The sequence below is a fragment of the Haliotis rubra genome, unplaced genomic scaffold (assembly GCF_003918875.1).
Source record: "Haliotis rubra isolate DU_JTF1 unplaced genomic scaffold, ASM391887v1 Scf103, whole genome shotgun sequence".
Classification (NCBI taxonomy): domain Eukaryota; kingdom Metazoa; phylum Mollusca; class Gastropoda; order Lepetellida; family Haliotidae; genus Haliotis; species Haliotis rubra.
This window is the reverse complement of record NW_025764926.1, coordinates 1,335,130-1,347,745: the sequence shown is the minus strand read 5'-3', so window position 1 is coordinate 1,347,745 and position 12,616 is coordinate 1,335,130. Positions and strand designations below refer to the sequence as shown.

At 37.1% G+C, this 12,616-nt stretch overlaps 1 protein-coding gene across 1 annotated transcript in view; it reads left to right on the top strand.

Annotated features, from left to right (window-relative positions):
* LOC124272628 (solute carrier family 12 member 6-like) overlaps positions 1-10,597 on the top strand; it is a 44,758-nt gene extending 34,161 nt beyond the window's left edge. Inside the window, exons 19-24 of the mRNA XM_046707830.1 lie at positions 293-382; positions 1,035-1,126; positions 2,965-3,060; positions 3,950-4,155; positions 8,074-8,207; positions 8,855-10,597. Coding sequence (XP_046563786.1) covers positions 293-382; positions 1,035-1,126; positions 2,965-3,060; positions 3,950-4,155; positions 8,074-8,207; positions 8,855-8,946 — 710 coding nt within the window. The 3' untranslated portion in view covers positions 8,947-10,597. The remainder of the gene's footprint in view (positions 1-292; positions 383-1,034; positions 1,127-2,964; positions 3,061-3,949; positions 4,156-8,073; positions 8,208-8,854) is intronic.
* The last annotated feature ends 2,019 nt before the right edge of the window (positions 10,598-12,616 follow it).

Below are 12,616 nucleotides of genomic sequence, written 5' to 3'. Positions count from 1 at the left end.
TGTGACAGTTTATGTATGGATATAATGAGTGATTGAGTTCAGCTTTATACCACGTTAGGAAATTTTGCAGCAATATCACAGCGGGGGATACCAGAAATGGGCTTCACACATTGTACTCATGTGGGGGATCGAACCTGGATCTTTGGTGTTAAGAGCGAACGCTTTAAAAACTGGGTACTCCATCCCCCCCTGTATGGATATAAGGAAGCATGTTAGTTAACATACAAGTTAGTGTAGAATGATGATGAATATGTAGCAATTGTGTATTGATCATTTCCTTAACCTACTCCACATGATGGCGGCCTTCTGATGTTACTTCCCTTTCTTCTGAAACAACATCGGACTTGGAGCAAATGTTCTATCAGGATCTTCACAGTTGCTCGTATCCTTTTGACATAGTAATTGTGATCAACATTGCATGCAATGCATCTGCCTGTATCATCACCAGTATAATTTCCAGGACCTCATGTTAAAAGATATTCATGTTGTGTCTTTGACGCTTTGGATATGTTTCAAGAAAATGCTTTTCCGGTATTGAAAAAAGTAAATCAGTGTAAACATTGTTTTCATAATTTTGGACACTGGTGTTAATTTCTGAACAAAACTCCAAAGGTTTTCAAGACACGTATCTGTGTGAATCCTGTTTATTGGATACAAGTTTCATACAGAATGTAATATGGCAGTGAATCATGAGGCGGTGATTTATCAATGAAGCACCCACAAGTCTTGAAAATCCATGTTCCTCACGGAGGATATTACTATGTACCCATCATTCAATATTTCGAAATTTGTAAATAGTGACCATTTCTACAGAAATAATACAATTCAGATTAAAAGAATTCAAGTTCACAATCACCACAGGTTGATACAAATAATAGAACTGACAAATATCTGAACTTTGGAACCCATCTTTGAAGTTGCTTCCCAGAAATGAATTTTGTGAACCACAAGTCTACTTCATTCAGAAAAACATTCTTTATGTCTATCCCTGAGAATTGTGCAGAATCTTCAGTGGTTCCCTTAGCTTTGTCCAGAGCTTGAGGACAACAGTATCCAGCTGAAGGAGGATCTCAAGAAATACCTCTACCATTTGAGGATCAATGCAGAAGTACAAGTTGTTGAAATGGTACACATTGTCAAAAATGTTTCAGTTTCGTGTGTAATTTGCTTGAAAAGTCTTGAAGAGCATTATCAGTCATTGTAAACTGATGAATAATGAGAAGTGGGCTACATTTAAGATCTGATAAATAGTATCATAAAAGATTATCAAAAATTATGTACAGCTTTAGGATTTATGCCACTCTGAGATGCTAGTAGTGACCATAGAGCATTTTAGCATTAACATTTTGAAGATTGATGCAGTGTGGTATTGAAATTTGGGCCTACCTTTAGAATACAGCACCTCAAACTTTAAAAATACGTCATAATACCCTTTTACGTAATGTTATGTGATTTTGTTCGAAAGCACGTTCTTGAAACAATGCCCTATGATGCCTGCATGGCAACACAGTTGTCTGGCTCAGCGAGAGCGTATAAGCTCCGCTCACTGGTGTTTCATCTCTACGAGCTATGTCATTGCATAAACCCAATGATGTTGAGAGTTTCCAGTAGTTGTATACCAGCGGATGCGCAATGTTTTGCAAGCACCAGTTTGAAATATTTTTCTTTTTTCACTAATACACTCATATTTACTTGTATTACGGGGTGCTGAGGTGTTATGTTTTGTGTATTATTGTATTTTGCATTTTTTAAATTTACATATATATTTTTGTCATTCAGTAATTTGCACCATTATAGAAAGTTTTTTATTAGTATTTTATTTTTCGAAGCGGTAATAATGCATTACACTGGACACGTCAGTCATGTTTGTGCCGGTTCGGTCAATGCATTCTATCTATTTGGATTAATTCAAGGTGTTAGGGCTAGGTTTAGGGTTAGGTACATGTCTGGTGTAATACGTGAGTACCATTTGTTTCTTTTCCTTTTGCATTTTAATACTGCGTGTTCGGTCAATGCATTCTATTTATTAGGATAATTTCAAGGGATTAGGGTAAGGGTTAGGGCTGAGGGTTTAGGGTTTAGGTTTAGGGTTAGGGACCTAATCCAGTATATAGGTACATGTCCAGTGTAATACGTAAATACCATTTGTTGTTTTTCCTTTTGCATTTTAATACTTTTTTTCACACAAAAACGGGAAACCAAAAACGTCAAAAGTACACTATGAAATGGTTTAATGTAGAAATTTTGGGCTAATGGAAATTGGCCTGGAATTTGCACTGAAGCCTCTTTCACACGCAACATTTGTTCAGTAATGATTCGAAGGCTAACTCACCCTCGTGCCGTCACTACACATGCTCATGTCTCCCTCACTCCTTAGTGCGATCCACATTATCCTTACAGTGTTCCCTACATCACTTTTCTGTCACAAAATCACCGATTTATATAAAAGCGCGTCATTCATGCATGCACCGTGAAATCTACGTGTGACGCCTGACGTCAACAACCCTTTTCAGTTTGAGGCATATCGGCTCATTCCACGCCACACGTTATCTTGTAGATTACGGAATGGGACGAGTGTGCCAAATGGCATCGGGTCCATTCGGCAGGTGTCCGTAGATTAAAATCACGAGACACCAAGTCTACCCGTAACCTTCGTAATTGTCCGTGACCTATTCGACTCTTTCCGTTCATTTCCATGACGTCACAGGAATGACTCGATAAATTTGCACATTGTGCAACAGTGTGGACGTAGCTCAGTCGGTTAGCTGTCAAGCTAACAATCCGAAGGTTGCGGGTTCGCGTCCAACGGGTTCTCACAAACTGGTTGCTTGTCTTAATGACACGTGACCTACGGCAGAGATCGTCCTCACGAGAAGTTGTGGTGCTGTATTCGAAAGGTGCTCCGAAATTTGAATATAATTTGAAAGTGCATGGAGTTTTGAATGCATATTCGCTCTGTTACAGTATGACAATGATATATCTGCCTACATCTATGAAAGGACTCTACAGATGGAACAAAGGACCAAGATGCTGCAGCAGATGAACTTGAAAAAGAAACATGTATGTAGCAGTACATATTCACCTGTGAATTGGTGCATCAGTCTATTTAAGGAACACTACAGAAGAGTGTTTTAGAGTGGATTCATTTTTCAGCCTCACAATGCATGATGATAAATACTGTAAATCATGAAATTAATGAGAAAAATGCGTCTGTACTCTTCTCGCATTATTATAATGACGCATTTCAGTCTGGCCATGTCTACTTAATAAAAGACAGAAAACGTAAATCTGTTGACACTACACATTACACCAATACAGGTCACTTCCTCATTACAGGTATCTCAAACCACATGTAATATACCACTGGTCATTGTTTAAAGTCACTCAAGCACATCAGCCAGACCGGACATTCTCCAGCCACGTGTTTCTTGTACCTTGGTAGATGACTTGTGTCTTGTCGGATTACGTTTATACATGTTGTCATAAGACAAGTAGTAGCAATCTCGTGATCAAACATGGCAGCGTAATCAAAACATTGTCAGCTCCTTTCCATTCATTGCTTAACAAGTTGTTGAAAAAGAACAACACCAAAGATTCAGGGTGTGCCATTTTATCATCAACACAGATTCCTGAGCTCACATTAATTTCGTGACGCATTTTAGACTAGACCCCCGCAATCGCATTAAATTCGTGACGCATTAATTTCATGATTTACAGTAGTGTTTTGCATTATGGGACGAAATATGAGTTGCTGGGAAGAGGAAAAACTGAAACAACGCTTTCTTTAACAAACATCTTCGACCATGGAAATTGACAAAATAAGTTAAAATGCAAAACTGAATTGTTTCAACAACTTGAAGTCTTTCCTGCTTAAAATCTTTTGTGACTAAAGAATTACTTACATGACAATGGTGTTGATGACTTCCTCTTATTTAAATTGATGTTTCAGAGTTTGCAGGAGGCTCAGTCTATCATGGACAGGATTCATCGGGAAAGTAGCATTAAGCTTCCTACTGAACGGGTCCAGTTCAACCTGGAGTCCCGCAGCACCCTGTCTGTGGAACCGGAAGAGAGAGTTCACTACACCTTCAGTGGAGGTAGCACCAGTGGAATGAGAAACCCCCGTGATGTTGAGTCAGACGAAGATGCCACACCGTACGTAGAGAACATGTGACATTTCTGTCACCATTCTAAGTAGACTGTTGTAGACATAGTTCAAAATTTCATTTGCCAGTGTCAAGTTTTTCTTTGTATTGGGCTGTAGCTGTTAATGCCAATCTAAAGAACCACCAAACCATCCTAGGCACTTTGTTTCTTTATTCTTCACAGCTTCACAAACAAAATTGTGTGGGGCCAGCACTCGTTCACGTGTACAACCACAAACACAATATTGGCCGTCAGACCCACTTCTGTCATGCACAGTGGGAATAGTTGAGCTTACAATATAATGCCAATAAAAGCTAAGGACAAATCAGTTATTTACAGTTTGGGTAATGAAAGACATTAAGACCTTGAAATCAGAGGGTGAACCCAATGCAAGAGAACAGCTTTTTGCATGCACTTTGCATTGCACGTAACATTAGAAGGTGACATTAGAGCCTGACCACCCGATCCTGTTAGTCGCTTGTCGTAAGAGGTGACTAACGGGATCTGGTGGTCAGGCTCGCTGGCTTGGTTGACACATGTCATAGGTTACCTATTGCGCAGATCAAGGCTCATGCTGTTGATCACTGGATTGTCTTGTCCAGACTTGATTATTTACAGACTGCCGCCATATAGCTGGAATATTGCTGAGTGCGGCGTAAAACTAAACTCACTCACTCACTTTTTAAGATTCATTTCGTCATATTTAGTCATAAGATGTATAAATAATTATGAGATAGAGTGTATCATTATAGTAATTAAATTTACTTCTACCTCTGTAGTAAAGAAGTTGACCATCTACTTGATACATTAACTAGTCATATGGAAACCTGTTACATCATAACTCAGCAACTCGACATTGTTTCCGGATCATAACTTAAAAACCTCACAATATCTATCAACAATACTTGGCAGATTAACAAACAGTTCCTGAAGTGGTACGTTTTGCTACTTGCGGATTTTTGGCATATTGGTTTCCATTTCCATTTCTTGTTTTCCTTGAAAACAATTTGAACTGGGTTTCAACAGGAGTAGGTGGATTTCGTTTCCGGAGATTTTTCATCTAATTTTATGGAAATGAATTTGTTTCCTGTTTCCAAGTTTGACTTTCACTCAGACCATATCTCTAAACATAATAGGTATTCTTCCATGAAATTGTGTGCAACAAAAAGACCAGGTTGTTCACTGCTGTCTTTTGCTATTAGGGATTTTAAGAATTTGTATTTTTTTCCTTTCACTTCGATATTGGTTTGTACCTGACATAGAAGTACAAAGTTAGGAATCCCAATTCCATGTTATTGTTTTGATAGCTCAATAACTACTCTTTTATATGGACTGACAGATTAGACAGAAATTCTCTCATCAAGTTGGACTTTAAGTAACTGTCAGATGATTTGTTCTTTCAAATTTGAGGGGATTTGTCATCTTCTGATGACTATTGTTTCAAAATGTAGCCATTCATATGTCAGGCATATTAACTTGGTTGATAGAGTCACCATAACCAGATGCTCATAGCAATCCCTGGATATTTGTTGCAAGGTTGCATTATTTACAAGCTGTTGTCATGTAGCTGAAATAGTGCTGAGTATTAAACAACTAACACACACACGCATCCATGCACCTTAAAGGATTCATGAGTGGAACACCTGATTGTTGATATATATTCAAATATACTTATGGTTTGGTTACATATTTGTGATGTTCCTACTCTTATAATGCTACATGAAAGGTACTTGATACTTGCATGTTGTTACAGTGTTTGTACATAAACTGCATGTTCAATATCACCAAGGCTCTTTATTAAAGTACCCGTGAAGGTCCGGGTTAGAATGTACCTTCAGTAACCCATGCTTGTCGTAAGCGGCAACTAACGGGATCGGGTGGTCAGGCTTGCTGGCTTGGTTGACACACGTCATCGGTTCCCAATTGTGCAGATCGATGCTCATGCTGTTGATCACTGGATTGTCTGGTCCAGACTCGATTATTTACAGACCGCCGGCATATAGCTGGAATATTGCTGAGTGCGGCGTAAAACTAAACTCACTCACTCACTCTTTATTAAAGTCATAACAGTGGGCTGCAATCCACTAGGAGGCAAATATGATACAGTTCACGAATATTGGATGACAGCTGCAATAACAAGTCAGCAGTTTATGTGTTATTCAATAAATGCAGTGAAACAATATCAAAATAATCATTTGACATGTTTGGACCATGTTGACAGTGTTAATTTATCACAACAACTACCAGTGACAACTGTCAAATTATATATGTAAGAATGTTGGTTTTTATCCTGTCTGGCTAGGATATATTCCACTTTCCATTTCTTGTTTACATAAATAACACCTGGATTCAAGTTAAAAAAAAATCTTTTTCTTTTAAAAATTCATGAATATATTTTAGTGATCGCAAATTACGAATTGAATTCATGAAAAAATATTGTTTGATTCACGAAATACATAACTGAATTGTAACAGTCATATTATACATGCATTTGATGTTCCAAATTGATTTGAATAGTCAGGGTATCACATAGACTAATGCTTAGTCTCTGAATATATATAATTTTGATAGTAACAAACAAGCCCATTTAAATTGAAAAGGAGCCCCAGGGAGACCAGAGATTCAGTAAATCTAGACTTGCTTTATTTAGGGCTTGGCAGTAAGGAAAATAATGTGGTTCAGGGACTGTGAGACAGACTAGGTATCACATGACATTCATACTAAAGTACTGTTGGAAATGCTAGAAAAATGCTTTTTGACTTTTATGTAAATATCAGAGGTATTACAGTTACTTAAATAACAAGTATATATGTTTGTGTGTGTGTGTTTTGAAATAAACATACGAATTATTGTGCATTAGAAAGAATCCCATCACTTGTGTTATTTTATCGATTGATTGTAGAAATGTGCAACGTTTTAATAAACGTTTTGCATGTCAATAGTACATTTCTTTGCAAAAGTATGGATGTAATTCGGTCAATTTAATCCAGTTGTGAACATTGGCCAAAGATTTAACGAAGTCACTGATATAGCTTCACAGTTTTGCTTTTGAGACGGTCCCTGTCTTGTCTGATTTGTTTACAATATTGTAAACTTGTTGGTAAGACATGCCAACAGCTCTACAAGTTCTGTAATAAACCCTTTCTGAAATAATGAAAGGTTTACCTCTGTCTTTCTCAAGCACAAAATTTTTTTATAAAGCTTTGCAACAATCGACTGCAAATCGTTTGCCATAGTGAACGCTGTGATAAAGATGTGCATGCATGACGGGAAACTTATTTATTAAGACTTAACATTTATATTAATTTTTCTTCAATGAAGAAACAATAGTTAAGTCAGGTAACACAAACATTAAACATTTTATTTGTTTAAGAAAAACGTTAATTTATATTTTTGCACCACCTGTATTATTAGCATAAATTTAAAGACTATTTCAGATTTCTCATGTTAAACTCTGAAAAAATCTCAAGTTGTTGTTTTGGTACCACATTCTCTCCTGTAAACTGCCCTTTAAATGCATGGAAATGTTACATCGATTGAAATTAAAATAGGTACACTATAGGCGACTTGATATATTGACAACATAGTACATTTATCACCTTTATCAAAGTATTAAGGTTAAAAAGCATTTTTCAAGCATTTCCGACAGTACTATAGGGCCACATGTGGCCAAGTTATCTGAGGTGTCAGTTTACTGTGCAGAGTTGTGTCTGGGCATGACAGAAACTTATGATAGTGGGTTTCGAACCCGGGTCACCCCTACCATGTTTCTAGGTTTGTCAGCACCATACCCATACTCATGGTTTTCACAGAAGTGGTACACTGCTAGGACATACATCACTTCTGAATATGTAACTGGAATACTAGTGGTGTTAAACCTAGCTCCTTCACTGATTCACTTATGACATTTATACATTGCTATTCCAGAGATTCCAGCAATGTCAAGAGGATGCACACGGCTGTGAGTCTCAACAAGCATATCAAGGATAAATCCAGAGACGCACAACTTGTCATCCTCAACCTTCCCTCACCTCCAACATCAGAGACCAGGCAGTCACACTGTATCCATTTACATCATTGTGAATATGATTATGATTATCTTACTGGAGAGGCATATAGGGAATGAGTGAGCTTATTGCATTGTTCCAGCAAAGTCAATAGGTGAGTGAGTTTAGGTTTATGCCGCACTCAGCAATATCCCAGCTATATGGCGGTGGTCTGTAAATAATTGAGTCTGGACCAGACAGTCCAGTGATCAACAGCATGAGCATCATTCTACGCAATTGGGATATGATGACATGTGTCAACCAAGTCAGCAAGTCTGACCACCCGATCCCGTTAGTTGCCTTTTACTGCAAACATGGGTTACTGAAGATCAATTCTAACTCGGATCTTCACGGGTGAATAGGATTATTATCCCACATGATGGAGAGGCATTTAGGTAGTGAGTGAGCTATTCCAGGGATATCATAGTTGGGGACACTAGAAATGTTTTTTACATTTGTACAATCATACAATTGTATCAATGTGGGGATACAATGTGGGAATTGTTGCATGACATGTGAACATTATAACCACTAGTATAATTGAATAGAGGCTTACTTCATGTATGCATGTCTTTATCATATCAAATTTTTCTTCTCAGTTTCAACACACCAACAAAAATGATATATCCTTTTATGGACAATAAATCCTTAACCAGACTGAGATATGTCTTTCCTGGAGGCCCTGACAGAGGGGTTGGATCGAGTGTTGATGGTCCATGGAAGCGGCAGTGAGGTTATAACTATCTACTCCTAGATGCAGCGACTTGCAACATGCATAGAGAAGACTGGACATCAGGAACTGTGATGTCTAATATCTGTGATCCAAAACTGTGATCAACCATCCTCAGTTGTACAGTATATTATGGCTCCATATTGTTATTATATACACCCAGAACTTTTCCTGGATATGATGTCAACATCCCCAAATGCCTCATCACCATCTCAGCCCAGGGCTTGATTTACAACTTACATTGTTGCAGCCTGAAACTGCAAAACCTCATATTTATACCAACTCGAACCCAATGTTGTGAACATTTTCCTGTTCAGGCTTCATCTGGAAGACAGAATGATGATTAAGTGGCTTGGAGCAGTGATTCTGATGCTTTCACAGACTGAAATGGAGTGACTGTAACTGTCCATGTCATGAAATTTTATGTAGTAAGATGAAATGATCTTATCAGACCCTGAATAGTTTTCCAAGATATTTTTTATGGATTAAACTTCTTTTGTATTTCCCTCACAACATTTCAGGACCATTACAGATCCCTTCATCAGGGGAACTGACCAAACTGAATAGTTTTGTTAAAATGATGTTATAAATCATCCATACAAAACTCAAGCATTGTCTACAGTTATATTGAGCTGCAGGTGCAACCTTTTTTTGTTTGGTGCAACAGTGTTATTACTTGAGGTTGCACCACTTCCAATTAGGTTTCGTTTCCTCAAATCAAGCTCTGTAGCATATCATTTCTCTTGCTTGTGAACTTGAAATGGACAAACCAGTCAATACACTTATGGACAGGGAGACTTGTTCATTTGAATTTAATTGATACAGAAGAACTTTCAGCTGGAAAGATGCTCTCCTGAGATTGAGACAGTCAATAGATGGGGCTGGACATAGTCCAAGCTGTATTTGATATGGCTTGTAACAAGACAGCTTTAGAACTGGCATTATTTGCTGCTTATTTTAATAATGAAATAACAGTGTAGACATCTGTTTATATTCTTGAGAAGTTTGAGTCAGTTTAAAGAATATTCTTTATGGAGATATAATATGCTTGATAACAAAGGATGGGGATTAACTATGTTCACAAGCTTGGTAATTGTATGGTAGATATAGCCAGACTCTTGATTGCTTGATCGTTATTCTGCAACTATCAGGACGAAGTTATGGAGTAGGAGTTATGGCAGTTGAAGTGCTACAATCTACCTTTTGTTTGGTGGGATATACATGTAAAAATATCTTTTTGATAAGTTGCCACCTGTTAACTATATTGAATAAAATGCTTGATTGACTGAGCTTAAACCACAAATTTGAATATAGAGTATCATAGCAAGATGACCATCTTTGTAACAAGATTGTAGTCATATAATACTGTTAATCTTAAATGGCAGTTGTTTTTTAAACAAATTAGTGACTCCTGTTGGCCTTTTTTGCCAAAATGAGTTTGTTACTACTGGTATTGTGTTGGAATGGTAACCAGTTTTACATCATAAGTGTGTATCAGAGAATGGGGATATAGGAATATATGGTGTATATCAACATATAAAATTAGGCTATGAAATAATCCAACTCCCACAACTGAAGACTTGAAAGCATAATTTATGTACATTGGTATTTAAATTAAGGCAAACATGACAAATAGTATTATTTCTGTGCTTGCCAACTTATTTGTATATACAGTCAAATCCCGATGAGTCGAATGCCGGTGTCTCGAATATTATGCATAACTCGAAATACCTGTCGGTCCCGACCATTCCCTGTTATAGTTGTCATCATTTGAATACCGGTTACACGAATTCGTCTCATAAATACACACGATGACTCGAGAAGGAAATTTGGTCCCATGCGATTCAAACAACAGCAATCTTGTATACATAAGCCGAAGTCAGTCAATGAGAAGTTGATTGGTGTAGCAAACTGATCAAATTAACAAACCAGCGCAGCTCACACCTTTCCGCCATTGACGGGTGAGTTCAAAAGGCAGATTAGTGATTTTACGGAAATCACTGTCTGTGCTAATCGGACTGGAACTGATAAGGTGCCCCTATTAGTGATAGGGAAATCATTAGATAAACAAATGCTTAGGTAGAGGAATTAGGACTGGATCGTCTTTTTTCTACCCTCATAGACATACCTATGTCTCGAATACATCGATAAGACGAATTTATTACTTGGTCCCCAGCGATTCGACTCATCGGGATTTGACTGTATGTACAAATTAATTCAGTCAGCTTATATCAGTAGCATCTGATTTTGTATGAAGGTTTTCATGACTTGTTTAGTTTATCATTAAGGTAAATATGTACCTATATTCCTGTCTTTTAATTACTGATGAGGATGAGGTGATTGTGAGTGACTGGATTAAAATGTCCGTAGATGATAACAGACTTGGATTAACCTTGATGTTATAGTCAGGATAAGTAATGGTTCTAGTAAGCCAAGATTTGTTGTATCATTGGCGACGATAACTCACTGTCTTAACATGATGTTAATGGGACCATGATAACTTTGTATTCTGTAAGATTGGAATAAGCATCTTTCCTCTTACATGTGGTTCTCATGACAATGGCAGTCACAGGATTTATACAGGTTGGGACAAAAAATGACAACTATTACAGAGATGCCAACCTCTACGGTTTTATCGTAGTCACTACGAAGTTTAGCCTCAAACTACGCCAATACGATTGCATTGGAAATTCTACGAAATTTGAAGAAGATTCATTAAAATTCGGATATATTGACAAAAATATTTATTTTCGTCGATTAAATACATTTTCAATTTTTCACCAAAAAGAGACAAGATGAAACGTAATGCTGATAATTTTTTTAATCTGCTGTTGGAGGTATGTGAAATTGAGGCTTCACTCTTGATTAGTGTCATATTATCTTTCTCAGAGTCCATCATGATTTTAAGTATTTAGTTAATTACTAATTTTATGGTCAAACTACTGATTTGATCCTTGAAAGTACTATTTGCAACACTTTGGGGTTGGCATCTCTGCTATTATTGTCCTATTTTACTCTAAAAATGGTCACTATCACAGATAAAGACCAAAAAAATATTTACCAGTTCAAAAAGCTTTTATGATATGTAGATATCAGCAATGCATGCAACTTTCTGTCCAATTCTATTTTAGCATCACTTTTGAAGTCCTTCTTTAGACACTTCCTTCTTATCAACTTATGTTAGGGTTGTTATATTTGTGGTCTCCAGTCCTTCTGCTTCCTGTTCTTTGTTAATCCGGTTATTCTATCCTTGTGGAACATGCCTTGGAAGATCTGTTTCAGGCTCAGTTATTTACAGACTACCTTCATGTTGCTGTAATATTGCTGAGTTCAGCATGGTGCTTCAGGAAGACCTTTTGTAAAACTTCATGTAATGGTTACATTATTCAGTAAGTAAAAGTACCCTGGTACATGGATCAAATGACATCTAGACTGGCATTGCTTTTGCTAAAGGGCTGACTTCTCTTGTAGATTTTCAGTTCTAAAAATATCTTCCAATGCCAAGACAAGGCATGTGTATTTGTTAAATAGCTGATCCACTGACTCCAAATTACCAAAGTGTTATTTTCTTTTTCTGCTGATTATATTAACAAATTTCAGTAACAAAATATTACAAGAAGTTGAAAGGGATGTAGCTGTTTGACTTGTAATTGAACAAAAACCCATAGGTTTTTCTTGAATGTATATTTCACCC